The 16,072-nt window shown below is 36.3% G+C and overlaps 1 protein-coding gene across 1 annotated transcript; it reads right to left on the bottom strand.

Moving 5' to 3' along the window:
• Positions 1–4,737: 4,737 nt before the first annotated feature.
• On the bottom strand, positions 4,738–7,315 carry LOC131684443 (uncharacterized). Its single transcript, XM_058967311.1, has 2 exons — positions 7,203–7,315; positions 4,738–6,558 (listed from the first exon to the last, which is right to left on the bottom strand). The coding sequence occupies exon 2, from the start codon at positions 6,556–6,558 to the stop codon at positions 5,077–5,079; it is 1,482 nt and encodes a 493-aa protein (XP_058823294.1). The 5' UTR covers positions 7,203–7,315; the 3' UTR covers positions 4,738–5,076.
• Positions 7,316–16,072: the final 8,757 nt, after the last annotated feature.

The raw sequence follows: 16,072 nt of genomic DNA, 5'->3' as shown, positions 1-16,072 counted from the left end.
AAGCTCGAACGTGCTCGACTGTATTCGATCACCTTTTTTTTATTAAAATAATTTTTCAAGTGGTTCAATATGTGAATCAAAAGAGAAGTTATACGTTTGATACTGAGCAACAAAAAATTAAGAAAAGCAAAAAAAATCCAGTTTCTTTAAAAAAACACAAATTTGATGAAAAAGAGCATAAGTAAAATGTTTTTTATTCTTTTATATAGAAAACAATAAATATCTTTCTGAATAACATTGTAAAATACTAACACGAACATGAAAAGTGAAGCCTACTGTTAATAACAAAATATTTTTTTTTATATAAAATCGCAATACTTGTTCTGCTTATTTGCATTGTATGACGTCATGCTCGTTTGGCTCCGAATTTTGACAGTTTGTTTGGCTCGATAAAAGTACCTCCGCTGGTCTATTACTATGAGTGTCTATATGTTATAGTGCATATATTTTCTGTAAACAAATAACTTTTAAACACCAAATATCCGATAAATTTGCTGATAATTGTTTATGAAAATGAAGGAAAACCATCATTTTATAAGATGATGAATAAACATCTTGCGAAAAGGGTTTAAAACATAATGGTTTCTAATATTATTCGCAGAGCTATCTGTGTGTTGTTCCGAAATATAATTTGTTGGGCACCGTAGCCGCCGCAAGGTCATTTCCCGTTCTTCCTAAGTTAAGCTAAACCAAATACAAATATGTTAATTTGTATTTGGCTAAACCTTCATGAGATGGTGTAATTTCATGTAACTCTCCAGATCACGCGAGGAAAGAATATTTCCAGGAAAGTGTCAGCTTTGTATCATACACAACCGATCCTTCTCTCTGATAGTCTTCCTACGTAGTCCAAAATATGAAGGAGTTTGACAATGGTGCTGATTGGGTCTCGGTTTCGAGTTGGAACTTTATTTATGGAACGATTTTTTAATAACCGAAATAATACCCCGATTACATTTCGAAGAAATATATGAGCAAAATAGTTGCAAATGGCTGTAATTTCAGAATAATTGCAAATAAAACTAAATTTCTTACTAGTTTCATTCCTATTTTGGCAGTGGTAAGCGATTCACTTGCGGGTGAAAAAAAGCAAACTGTGTCACTTTTCCAGTTCATGAGCTGAATCATTGGTGTCGCATGACTGGTTTTGCAGCAAATCACCAATTACAAGCGACTTACATGTCTACATTATGATTTTCATAACGTTTGTTTGATGTGTATTCAGCGATGCCACATGTTTTTTTGAAATGTCTGTAGAAGAATAACTAAAATGTCTGTAAAAGTCTGTAGATGGTTGTGTAAATCCTAGTTACACTAAAATTTTACTTTAAAAATAGATTGAAAGTAGAATTCTATTGTGAATGAATCACTCGTATTCGAAAATAGTTATTCAAGTGCAATTTTACTAAACATTATTACCCTTTTAAAAGTCTGTAGATCTCTGGCTACGTCTGTACCCAGTCAAAAAGGGCAAGTTGCTGGCTAGCGGGGGGCTATTTGCCAACTCGGATGCGCTAATTGCCCTACAATTTGCCAGCAATTTGCTGGCAATTAGGGGGCTATTTTATATGCAACATTTGGGCGATTTGCCGCCGTCATTTTTTGCCGCTCTACCCGCCCTTAAATCGCCCAGGGAACGCGCCATTTAATCGCCCTTAATTGCCTGATATGAAAATTAAAAATAATTATTATTTTCGGATTTACTATCTACTCACATAAATTTATCGGTACACTAGGTAATCACCACCAGACTATAGGAAGAATCGATGGTGAAATTCGTATTGCACACCAAAATTTACCACAATCTGACTTTCATTTAGACTCAGAGATCTTGTTCCATTATACTTACACACGATTCCACAATTTTCCACATTCGTTGGCTAAATTAAGTGCACTAAACAAACAAAATACAAGCGGGAACACACCAATTGTTTAAAAAAACAATGTTAAACTTAAGCCAAACATGAACCGCCATGTTTGAAAAACGCAAAAAAACAACCAAGTCCATTTCAGCCGCCAGAAAATTTGTCTAAGTATTGAAATTGCCTTTAAATCGCATTCGCAAATTGCATTTGTTCCTAGGGGCAATTAGCACAGGCGTGTTGAGTCAAACGTCAAACTTTTTAAATCGCCTGACCATGTTCGTCCGCATTTTTTGACAGGGTAGAAGACATCAAAAGTTTGTAAAATACAGACATGTCTGTAAATCTGGCATCGCTGTGTGTATTGCGCACTTTCCACCAACCTGGACTCCGCACTTTCAAAGTGCGAGTTATCAAACTGCTACTGAAAACTGTGAGCTGTCAAAACACATATATTTCTATTGATAGAAACGGTACTTTCATAGGCAGACCAGTCGAACTAACCAGTGTATGAAAAGAATAGTAAGTGCGCAGGGCGGTTAGAATCCAGTTTTAAGTGCCACAAGCAATATCCATGGAATTTTGTCTGCGCGATCCAAGATGAAAAGAAAGGTGGGAACATTTGACACTTTTGAGAGTATTAGTATTATACCTGCAAAATTAAGCTTGGCGCCGGGGCCCTTGAAGTAAGCATCAACATTCGAAAGAGCATCCTGATTCTTTGGCGTTCGATGAAAAGGGAGAAAAGGTCGAGGTTCACTTCGGATCTATCGATTAGAACACTTATGGACACTTTTTACCTCGAAAAAACCGATTACATTAACTATGACCGAACCGAAACAAAACTTATGGCAACAGAAGGGCCCGCTACGTCAACTGTTTGTGCTTTTCTTCTTCATATCCTCTTGTTTTTTCGGCTGCACCAAAGAAAAATGACAACCGCACTCACACACAGAAAAAAAAATGTGTACACCTGTATCGTCTTGTGCGCGATCGACGCCTGCTAACGAGGGGAGAACAAAAGCATACTATTACTGAGTTCACCGGTTCACGGTAGAAAAACTCTAGAGTTTTTCTAGTTCACGTTTGCTGAACCATAGTTTTTCACTTGCTTGTATGGGACGTAGTAATCTTGTGTTTATCTTTGATGGCGCAACAGTACCCATATTGTATTTACTGGATCTGTAAGCTACAGGTTGTAACCTTGATTTATGTGCACTCTGATAATGCTCAACAGCCAATAACGTCGTGGAAAAGATTACGTGCACATGTATAGCATTTGTAATGGCCAGTGTTATGAATTTCTCGAATTCAAACGAAGGCTAGATAAGAATCGGCAACAATCTAATTGCATCGGAGATAAACATACCAGTAGTCGTCTGTGCAAATGATCAGTTAAATTTTGCCTAATCTAGCCGCAGCTAGTGTAGTATTGGTATTTAAATTATACCACAGAAAAATTATACTGACTCTCATTCTGTTTTCAACCACTTTCCATTGTCACACTAACCATTCGAAACAGGGAGTTTGAGCAGCGCCTGCTCTGGTCTGCATTGGCTTTGATCTTTGATAATTTCGTTGCACTAGATTCGCTTGAAACTGTCATTTTGATATTTAATTCGTAAACATTAGAACGAATATGGGGCGACTCGGATATAAAAACGCTTCCTAGCCGGCTTGACGCGAGCTTAGTCCGTTAACTAAGTTAGTGTCGGATTCTGATGAGAGGAACTCGAAACGCTTCCAATAACTAATTTAGTTATAAGTTTCATATCCTTTACTCGCAAAGTGGTTGAAAACACTTCTCCTTAGTGGAGAAAAAATAGTTTTTTATTCAAAATTTTTCTCCACCAAGGAGAAATATAACATAGTGCAAATCATTTTAGTTTCATTTCCAAAAAAATGCATATTTTTCGTGCTCTACAGTGGTGTTACCCCTTAAAGTAAGACTTGAGCTTGGAAAATCATTTTTTACTTTTTATTTTGTATGCCAAATGTCTCAGAAACGAAGAAAACGTCGAGATCGTCGTGGGAAAATTCTAAAATGGGAAAGTTCCTGTTTATAAATTTAATTGAAAGTCTCCTTTGTTTAACATAAAAAAAAATTTAAAACAGCCTTTCCAAACTCAAATCTCAACTGAACTCAATTTGGCATCAAAAATACGAATTCGAGTTTTAAAATTTGGCAGTCCCTTCTTTGGAGGTTTTTGAACTTTGACCGATTTGATCCCTAATCATGTCCGTTTGAGCTTAAATTTAGCAGACTTTTTTAGAGGAAGCTTTTAAGGTGTGTCCGGTTTTAAAAATCACTTTTTTCCCATGCATGTCATTGGCACCTTAAATACAGTCTCCTAAATACAGCTATGCACCTCTCTTCGTTACCCTCAAACACCTAGCGTTGATTTATTACACGTGTATACTTATTGGCGGCTGAGAATTACATGAAATGAGCGACAGTCGAACACGAACGAGCTTCGGTCGAATCCTTGGGAAATCGTTTTTTTGGTATTTTGGCTAGTGTTCAACCATCGGAAATAAGAGACGTCTGGTGATCACGATGGGGATCAAGCACATCAACTAAAATCTTTAAACTCCATAAATTCTATTGGCGCAGGAGCAATACCACTACCATAACGTTTAGTTAAACTGTATAAAGGATGAGTTATTGAAATGAAAAATCTGCTCATACAGTTTGTGTCAGTGGAATGCTATACGGTTCTTGTTATATTCAGGTGTTAATGTTGAATGGTTCATTCTTTAAACCTGAAGTCACTGGAACACCCTCCGATATACATTCATTTTCGGGTAGATTGTCTTCAGGACAATGCTCGATATTATTTCTTCAAATTGGCCTAAGGGAATTTTATTAAATAAACTTATTTTGCTCACCATTCTTTCTTCAGTGTATTTTCATAATTAGTACACGATCCACATATTTACTCTTTGTAGAAACAATTCTAAATGTTTACTGAGTTCAAATTTACAAAAATAAGAGAAATCAGCTAAACTTAAGTTTGTTTACAAAGCCCATTACTCTTTTTGTAAACTTAAAATGAATTTTTCATGTTTGAATACTTGTAATAGTTTATTTCACTACGGTATTCGGAGTTCCCCAAAACAGTAACTGAGTTTTAAGTATGAATACAGAACACAAGCTGTGAGAATGCCGCGAGTACTGTTGTCATAATGAACACAGATGCACTTATCCACCTATCTAAAAGCTGTAATCGTAACCATCATCGTCATCTATGATAAACGATATGTCAGATTGTACTAAAGATCCTTCGCCGGATCCACTGTCATCAGCCTCCACCACTGGATTTCGTTTCCGTATAGTCTGCTTAACTTTATATGCGTGTTTCTGGTGATTGTGTTGCACTGGTTTGTAGTACGGGTAATTCTGAGGCGCGGCAGCATACTGATTGTCAACTGTGTTAGTACAGTTCTGTACCGTAATGGTGTTATCTTCCGAAACTACAGTACACTTGTGTACTGGAACTCCCCAGTCTGCTTCAGTATCGTTGGTTATTTGAATATCCTGCTCGAGTGATTCCGTATTCATATCGTTCATGCTCGGATCGTAAGGAGAAGGAGGTCCCCAGACAGGATCGACCAGTTGATGCCCATAACATCCGTATCCGCAATCTCCATATGACATTGGACAATTTCCCGTTAGATAACACGGTGGTTCGTGGTAGTAAAATTGTCTCAAGACAGGTCCTCGGCGATACATCGGACCGTAGTCAAATCCATCATCGTAGCAGCCTCTGCATTGATCAACTATAGGCCCATTGAGAGACTCGTATCCGTAACCATAGTGATCGTAACAGCCATCACAAATCACTTTCATATTGGCTGGTTTTCCACAAACGACGAACGGCCACTGCTCGACGTAGACACATTTCGGTTTTTCTGGCTGTGGCACATACGCGATCTTTTCCTTGCAGTTCCCTGAAGAATCGCATCGTTTTCTTCGCTGGACATGAACCACGTCGGATTTGCATTGTGGACCACATGTACGAAACTTCCTATGTTGACATTTGAAGCCTTTCGTCGATGCATGGCAAGTCTTGGGCCGAACGGCTGTACAACATTTTTCCTCTTCCGGTGTGGACGATTCGCCTTCCGTTATGTTGGCGTAAATATGAATGTTGTTCACGTTTGTCGTGTTGACGTTCGTGGGTACATTAACCACATTGGTATTGTTTACAATATTAGTCAGGCGAATCACAGTGGTAACATTTGTCGGGACATGGTATTCAAGTTGCTCATCTTTATCGTCTCCTTGAATGATCACCTTCCGCTTCAGCGACTTCCCGAGTGCGCTGGGATGATCATATTCGGGAATATCGTTCGACTCCACAGGCTCTACGGAAATCACATTTTCTAGAGCTGGGATCACTTGAATCGATGGCATGATAACGTCTCCGGATGTGGTTTGATTCAATTCGAGAGATTCGTTGTCTTCTATGGATTGCGGTTGATCTTGCATAGGCTCAAAATCAACTAAACTCTGCTGACAGAGCGACTGCCTCTTCTGTCGAATGGATTTGCTTTCTTCCACGCACTGGCGGTAGACTTCGTATTGCGTTTCGTTGCAGACTCGAATCTGTTCGAGGTTGGCACAGGGATCCGGTGCTCCATGAATGCCAATGACTAACAGCGTCCAAAGTGTGAACGCATGAAGCACGTTCATCTGTAAAAATATCGCAATGTTAGGTTGTTTGTCTGTAGCTTAATTTGTACAACTGTATTTGTGGATGGTTCCAATGAGAAGGAAGTAAAATGCTACTGATAACGCAAGCCATATCGCGAACTGCCCGTCGTTTGTTATCGATAAAAATGCAAAAAAGTTTGCTACTTTATATGTATTCTGATAACAACCTGTATGAGAAGAATGCAATTGATTGACAAGTATTTCCGAAAGTTCTCTATAACTTCACTTTAACTTAAATATTTGTACAGGAATTAGCAAAATTGTACGATGTTATTAAATTGCTCAAAATTTTCAGCATTTTGCATAACAGTAAACCTGTCTTACGTCTAAGAATAACCTGAAATTCTCAAGAATCGGCGTATAAAATCGTAGGTATGAGCTGGTCGCAGCTAACAATTGAACGGGCGAGATGATTCAGAAAAATTCCAGTGAACTGTCGAGATATGCATAACAATCCCATATGCATAGGAAGCTCATAGTAAATGGGACTGTTATGCGTATCATTGCAGTATAGCTATAGTAAAAATAACCAACTCGTAAATCTCGTTAAACTTATCATCGACTAAAATAGTTCCTGTCACTAGAAACCACTTGAACAGATGTTTGATCAACATCGTCAATACCTTAAATGCGATAACTCCTTAACAAAGTGAAAAAGAAATGCACACGCCAGCCACCATAGAATCCCGGAAGACGAACTTTATCGATCGGCTGAAAATTTCGTACTAAATTCGCGCTTAGACGCACACGGCCGTCACGCAGAGGCTATCTGCGTTATCATTTGTTATCGAGTTTAGAAAATAAATGTCCACCGCGATTGGCAGGGTGTTATCTAAGATACTTCTCATGTTCAACTATTCGTTGAGGATGTTGCAGGTACGCATTCGGCTTTATGTGTCCAAATACCTATCTCACAAGGTGTTTGATGAAGCGACCCAAATTACAGTATGCCTCATAAAAAAGCGCGGAAAGTTTATCACCTTGATTAAGAGTAGGAGAGTCCAAGGCTAGTTTGCGGTAAGGGTAAGTTGGCAATATTCAGAGGTTGAAATATGCACCCATTTCAACGATAAGCAGTAAAAATTGTAAAAAGTTTTTCGACAATGCAGGCCGATGACATGCTGATGGGGAAAGCAAAGCGTCTACGAATGCGACTGAACACTTTGCATGGTATTTTGCGGCGTTTGCAGATGCTTCGATCCGCATTTACTATCACAGGATTACCATTATACAGGTTCAGTTTATACAGACAACTCTAACGCATTCGAATCGCTTACTGCAAACGCATCGCATTCCGCATAAGCATGTCATCGGTCTAAGTGCAAGAAAATCAATTGATATATCAGTACCGCGGATATAAATCCATTATAACGCCTGTATTCGAAAAAAAGGTATCTCGATTATTTGTATCTCTCCAGAGTTTTGCTAAAAATGACAGAAATTTGAATAGTAAGTTGTTTATAGTTCAAAGTTTACATTGCCTTTGTATTATCGATATCCCAATTTCTCTTATCGATCAATCGATAGCAGAGCAGTTCGGAATCGCACATGGATTCATATCCTGTCCAAAGAGCACCAAACGGAACGATTCTAGCGGTAGGGAATGCGTTACAGCAAGGCCAGGATAACACTGAACTTAAGCGTCGCTCAAACATTTCGATTAAAATTTCAATTTTTTTGTGCAAAACAGTGGCAGCGCTAGACTTTTTGCTGCCCAGGGCAAAAAGTTGAATTTGCCGCCCTCTTACACATTTTTGGCTAACCAAGCTATCTCATCAATGGAATTTTCATTTTTTGGAATGTTTTACATTTCTTATTAAAGAAATGTATAGAATTCGCTCAAACTTTCAAGATTTATATACCAATCGACTCAGCTCGACGATTTGGGACAATGTCTGTGTGTGTGTAACGGACAAACTCTCATTCGTGTTTCTCAGCAATGGCTGAGCCGATCTTATCCAAACCAATTTTAAATGAAAGACCTATCAAACAGTAAGAACGCTATTAATTTGTTTTTGTTTCTGATGTTTAGTTTCCAAGATATGAATGTTTGAATGTGTAAAAATGGCGTTTTTAGCAGATTTTTTGAATTATCTGCCGAAATAGACAACATAGATTAACACTTTATATATTTTTAGGCAGCTTATATGAATACCTTTCGAACAAGCTATAGATTGTTGTAATTGGACTATTATTAAAAGAGATATTTAACATTAAATGCGGACGAAAGATTTCTATCATTTCCCATTGCCAGAAATATGACCGAAAACATGTAATCTATTATAAACGCCAAAACGGCTTATTTTAGGTCAATAGTATCTTCGGAGAATTTAATGGAGGCAATATGCTTTTTCTTTTGGTATTGTGCTTTTGCTGATTAATCCCCCTATGAGTAAGATATTTTCACAAATTTTCTTGGAAGTGATTATATCGAAATGTTGCCTTCAGCAAATTTGTAGCTCTTACTTTTGCGAATAACTTTACTGAAGACTTCAAATATCTATTTTGAATACTTTAAAAGATATGGCTTGTTGTTTATGCATTACTCTTTGTCTCCTATTTATTGTTCAATGTAGTAATAATCCAATGAAATAAGCCAAACATTATTTCGATAAAACGAATTTTGTATTTCATTTTTATATCTACAACCGCTAGAAATAATCACCTAACACTTCCAAGTTGTCTGGAAGGAACTTGATAACTTATCAGTGCAAAAATGTTCAATTGTACGAACCTTCTGACTGCAATTTTTCTAACTTATAACCATCGGATCGATCTGAAACATATCGGAAAATGAAAAGCGAAATAAATAACTCCAAGCAACGGCGTAGCCAAGAGAAGGTTTTGGGGTTTAACACCATACCCCCCCCCACCACACCCCAAAAAAAAATTGGATTGAAGTTGAAAATTATTGATGCTGACTGATTTTATTCAATATTACAATAACAATTATCTGATCCGTACATTGATAACCTGTTGTTGTAAACATCATGAGGACTTTTGATAAATTGCCGAAATGGGGTCCTGATATGTAACTGATCTATTGGTCTTGATTTCACAGTTGTCTAATAGCATCAATATCAAATTCCTGCTTGAAAACATTCCAATAGAAAATTCCAGAGTTCAATCATAATCCTCAGATTTCTTTTCAAATTGAGCTCGATTTTTTAGAGATGTACTGTAATAAGGGTCGAAGTTAAAATTGATTTAATCTCTGAAACATAGAACTGCTCACCAAAAAAATGCATAACTTTCAACATTTGCTAAAAATGTTTTTGCGTTTCTCATTCACTCTAAAATTCGTCAATCTTACCCCGACCCGGAGGGCCGGGTGTCATATGCCAATCGACTCAGTTCGTCGAGATCGGAAAATGTCTGTGTGTGTATGTATGTGTATATTAGGGTGTCCCAAAATGACTTCATGTTAAAAAAGTCATCGGGCTCACTTCTTAAATGAAAGGTTAAGGCGTTAGCATCACTTCATTCTTCGGAGTGAATTTGCTAAAACCCTTCCTACTGGTTGCGAATATTGATTTTTTGAAAAATGGGCCGAATTTGGATAAAATTTCAAATTTATGCCTGTTGAAGTGGTCCTGAACTGTCTTAGATTTTTTCCATCATTTTTTATTTTTCTGGAGATCCAAATGGAGAAGTTTGGTTAGTTGGTTTGTACAAATTTTGAATTATAAGAGCGGTAGAGCCATTAAAACTTAGTAAAAAGTGAAATTTTTGGTGTTTTTCAGTATTTTTTCTTCAAAACTGGGTATCTACAAAATTTTAAAAGTATGGAAAACACTTTATATAGTTGAACCGAATACAGGGGCGTAATTTTACAGAAAAAAGTGTATAGTTACGGCTAATGGGGTATGAGTTACTTAAGTTTTTGTTAAATAACCTTTGACATTTTTAGCAAATTCATCAAAAATAATGCTGTTCCAAAAAGTAAATCAGTTCAAATGTGCTTTGACCACACATTGTTTTTCGGAAAATAGAAGGATAATGATGAAAAATTACGTTTTCTGTACGTCTTTAGTATGTCAGGACAGGGTTTAATGAGCATCTGATGATTTTTTGTAACCTAAATTATAAAAATAATGATAACTTTGCTAATGACGCCAAGTCTCTAAATATTTTTTGAAGAGTTAATTCTCCATAATTACTTCTAGGAGGCATCTTCAACAAAATAGTTGCGTCAGAAGATGCGCTGTATTCTATTGTAAAACTTTTTCGTGGATATTTGCCCCAAATTTGACTATTTCGGAATTGTGTGATCCAAACAGTAAATATCAATTTTTCAACACTCACCTCACTCTTCTGCATTTTTCTGCACTTTAAAGCTCCTAACGTGGAAATAAGACCTTATTTACAAAATGTGAATACGCCAAGCAATTCAGCCTTCAAATATACGCCATAACTTGCCTTTAACTCGACATATTTGTTTAATTTTAGTGATTTTCAAACCCTCTAGGTAGCCATTAGTATACAAAATAATTTAAAAAAAAATCGTCAGATGCTAAAAAACGATTCTGATGTAATAGAGACAAGCGAAAAACGCCATTTTTCATCATATTCCTTCTATTTTCCGAAAAAAAATATGCGGACTAAGTACACTTAAGTTATTTTATTTTGTAGAACAGTGTTATTTTTTATGAATATCATAAAATATCAAAAGGTTATTTAACAAAAACTTAAATAACTCATAGCCCATTGGCCGTAGCTATACACTTTCTTCTGCAAAATTAAGCCCCTGTATTCGGCTCAACTTCATAAAGTGTTTTCTATACTTTTAAAATTTTGTAGATACCCAGTTTTGAAGAAAAACTAATGAAAAACATAAAAAAAACACTTTTTACTAAGTTTTAATGGCTCTGCCGCTCTTACAATTCAAAATTTGTGCAAACTAACTATCCAAACCTCTCCATTAGAAACATCAGAAAATAAAAAAGGAGCACTTCAAGAGGTATGCATTTGAAATTTTTCTCAAAATCGGCCCATTTTCCAAAAATTCAAAATTCGCCACCAGTAGGGAGCATTTCAGCAAATTCACTCCGAAGAAGAAAGTGCTCCAAATACCCTAACCTTTCATTTTAGAAGTGAGCCCGATGACTTTTATAACATGATGTCATTTTGGGACACCCTTGTGTATGTGGAAAAAAATGTGACCTCTGTTTCTCAGAGATGACTGGACCGATTTGCAAAAAGTTAGTCTCAAATGGAAGGTACAACCTTCCCATCGGCTGCTATTGAATTTTTTATTGATTGGACTTTCAGTTCCGGAGTTACGAGTTGAAGAGTGCAATAACTCAGCAAATTCCCATATAAACAGAAATGAAAAATTTTCAAAATTAAATTTGTATTTTTGATGCCAAATGACTTTAAAATGCATAAAACATTGAGATTTGATGTAAACTCGTAAAAAAAAATGTTTGACAAAAATTGACTTTTTTGGACTTTGGTACATTTTTGCCTTTCTCATATAGAAAGGTTATGCAATCACTCTAAAAATTGTCAATCATACCGGCCCGGAGGGAGTATGCAGTGAGGGTTTGCTACTTTAAAATTAAAACTAGTTTAAAATTTCTTAACAAGTTGAAAATTTTCAGCAGGAGCCGGATCTTTCTCCATGATCCGCCGCTGGTTTCAAGCGATGTTTCAATATCACATACTATCTCAAGATCGTGGCTGTCGATCCATTGTATGTATGTGCAAATCGTACTGAACATGTAATATTCATTTCCACCATTGTATTGAACATAACCAGCCATGGAATCGTAGTCTAGACAAATGAGAGAAGCACAATTGCACCACTAGGTGGATTAAAACAGTTTTGACGTAGGACTACGTCTTTGTTTTCGATATGGGGGTGCACTTTGCAAATTCAACAAAAATGGTATGTAACGAAAAGTGGTCCAATTTTAAACGCATATAATTCAGCCATCTTACGGTGAATTTTCATTTTTTTGCGCATGTCGCTCAGAAATACTTCTAAGAATAGATTCCAATAGATAAACCCAAAGATTTTTGATATAATGGCATTAAAATTTTAAATAATGTTCAACATAGTTAAAATACCACGCATTTGCACACAGAAGGCTGCGCTTCCCTAGTCCGGCACGACAGATTTATGTACCTAACGCGCAACGCTTCTATGAATGACGTCACCATCGACTATTTAAAGAGCAGATTTGGTCGGGCAAGCTCAGTTAACTCTTGGACAGCAGGCAGAGCAGAGCACTGCGCTGCATGCTCCCACAGCCAGTGTAGCAGAGGCTAGCGTCGTGGTAATAGTTGTCTCTTTCGCACCACCCATCATCACCAGCGTTGACTCATTTTGCTTGGTGCGTATCTTCCATTGGTGTACGGACACGATATACTGGGACAGCTTTTTGATTCAAGCACGGTACACCGTTCGCTTGGGTTTATTGTTTGAGGCGAATGTGTATGTGTATCCAAGTGTTGCGTGTATGATAGAAATCTGAGCTTTCGTTGCGCGAAGCTTTCGGTTTTTCTTTGCGTTGTCGTCTCCATGGCAGGCTAAGGAGACGAAAATTTTCTTAGCAACAAATTCACGCGAATGGATAGAAGAAAGTGCAACGAAGGTTTATTATTTACGTTTCATCAATTTATTGATTCCACGAGATTCATTTCCACTCAACCTATCCCACTTTGATTCTACCAATACATAGGTACTACAAAGCCTATTTATGAATGGATGCACTGTTGCTCAAAAAATCGCTGCAAAAAATGCATCTAAGTACATCCATAAAACTATTTTCGATTCTTGTATACGTTTTGCTTCGATATATGATTAAGACCGCTGCATTCGCTACATTTATGTGTACTTTAGAAAAATTACAATAACGGCAAAATAAAACTATAAAGCTTGTCCTATACAAGAACTTTGACTGTATTGTCTAAAACATGATTTTTAAGCATCGGTCTGGTTGGCACACAATAGAAAACTTTTTAAAATTTTAAAGCAGTTCCAAATATTAGTTCGGTTTTCCATCGCAGTTTTCTGTCTGCTTTCTGTAATCGGATTCGATCGCTCATTGTATCGTAATGACCTGATGAGCAAGACAGTTTGATTCATGAAGTGAACTGTAGAAAGAAATGTTTGATTAATTATTAATCCAAATGTAATAAAAAATTAAATATTTCACGTATTGCAGTCCTACGTCTGCAATTCGTACAACCCCATAGGGCTGTCCCTTGTAGTTTTTTATTTTGGGAATGCGTCGAGTTGAGACGAAAACGTAATATGATTAATAACGAGGATAACACTTTCCGAATGTAGAGAGAAATTAATGAAAAATGACAATTTCCATTCGACTCTAGCAGGTCCTGATCGATTTTGATGAGCATTTGATTTTTGTTGTATGACCAATTATATGTATAGGTCAAATGTTTAAAAACAGTAATTTAAGGTCAAGATAGCATCATTTTGAAACCGCCAATTTCGGAGGTTTAGTATCTTCAATGAGTTTTACAAACGTTAAACAGCGCATCATTTGATAAAATAATTTTGGCGGTATATCGCCCAAGAAGAATTTATGGTGAATTTTGTCAGGTTAATATTCATGACTACAATAAAGTCTCAACAAATTCGCTAAAGACACGAACTCTGTTACTATTTTCTGAAAAATTAATTCTGCATAATTTTAAAACTTCAAAAATTACGGTTTCGGAATTATGCCGTTTGGACAGTAAGATCGATTTTCACCAAACCCCCACCAAACCGAATTTCTGGTTACGCCGCTAACTTCAAGTAAGTAAAAACAAAGTCGTTCTACACTCGTTCACAAGAAACTTCTTCGAATGCTGAATATCTATTATAATACACTGAAACCCCGATTTTATCAGCCAAATATGAACATATGTTTGATGGGCTCTAGCAAACGAAACAAGTCTGAATTCGAGTAAATCCTTTCTTGAGCATGTTTTCCTTATCATGAAAATGGAAGGGACGGGAAGAATATTTTAACATCTTCAGTTTATTATAAAGAAAAAAAATGCCCGATTTAGTCAATGTCCCCATTTTGTCAGCCTAAAATACACCATGAGACTGATAAAAATGGGTCTTTATTGTATGTTTTATTCACTGTGTTTCACATTAATAGGTACATTTCATTTTTGGGGATTTTTTTATTGCATCGAACTACAACAATTTTTAGGTTGTTTTCAAAGGGGTTATTTTAAAGACTTCTTCCAAAATTTGGCGAACCTATTCCAATTCGTATACCAATCAATTGGTATACTTAAGGGTTTATATGTTGCAGATAGAGAAAATACTGAAATTCTAAGCTTTTTTACTACACAATATTACGAAAGCTTATTAAATAATTTTTCCTAATAAGTTTGTAAAAAATATAAACTATTTGAAATTTTTTAATAGCTTTATTTTTATTTAATTGTGATTTTTTAATAAATAGTGACCATCACTTCACAACGTAGTCTATTTTTCATGGCTTGCGGTGAGCACGATCTCTCGAATTGCTGAACTGAAAATTATGGAATAGAAATTAATTTTTAGTATTCTTTGCAGATTTAACTCGCCGCGCAGATAGCTCTGAATTAGACCCGCTGGTGCCCTAAGACGATTTCGCTAGATTTTCAGAGCACTGTGCACCCAGTGCATTAACGCAAGTGACGGAAGGTTATCGAAAAGTTTCGTGAAAATGAAAAATCCAGTAATGATGATGATTTTCCCAAGTGGTTCGTTTTCGAAAGGTTTTTATTTGTTCTTTGGCATTAGGATTAGCGATAATAATTTAAATCAAGGATACTACTGGGAAGTTACCTTTAGAAAAAGTCGATGTCGAAGTAAAATTTGGAACTATGCACGCATGCACTTCAGAGATAGCGTGATATCAGGAGCTGCGATTTCATTTCAACGCTTTTTTGTTAAAGGGCGATACTTAGAAATGTAAACATAAGGCTTTTTTCATACATGCGAATGAGGGCTTTGAAATGCAACAAATTAACCTAAAAATTTGGATTCGACGATATTGCTTTCTTAAACTACAGCAAAAAATACAACGGGCGAAACTGTATTTTTGTTTGTTTATTTAAAGTTTCACCCTCCACGCTCCAAGCAAACAAACAGGGCGATACTTTTTTTTGCTAGCAGTTTAGACGCGAAACTGCTATTTTCGTATTTTTTTAGGATTATCGAGCTGATACCAGCTGTAAATAGTAACAAAAAAAACACGGACGAAATCGGTGGTGTAAACAGTAGTTATTGTAAAAAAACGTAAGGGCGATACTTCAATGCTGATAGGTGGGACCGAAAAAGTAAACAATCGCCAAAGGGGTGATACTATCATTTTGTCAATTTCAATAGCAAAAACAAATTTTAATTTAATAATTTCAAATACTTTATGAAGTTTTGGGTTTCGATCACTGAATCATGTAATCTAGGATGTAAAAAACACAATAGTTCTTAAATAGGAAATAAAACCAAGTCTGGAAATATTTACTGTTGATTTTCTTT

This window comes from Topomyia yanbarensis, chromosome 2, assembly GCF_030247195.1.
Source record: "Topomyia yanbarensis strain Yona2022 chromosome 2, ASM3024719v1, whole genome shotgun sequence".
NCBI classification, from domain to species: domain Eukaryota; kingdom Metazoa; phylum Arthropoda; class Insecta; order Diptera; family Culicidae; genus Topomyia; species Topomyia yanbarensis.
The sequence above is the reverse complement of the archived record's forward strand: the minus strand, read 5'-3'. Positions and strand labels throughout refer to the sequence as shown.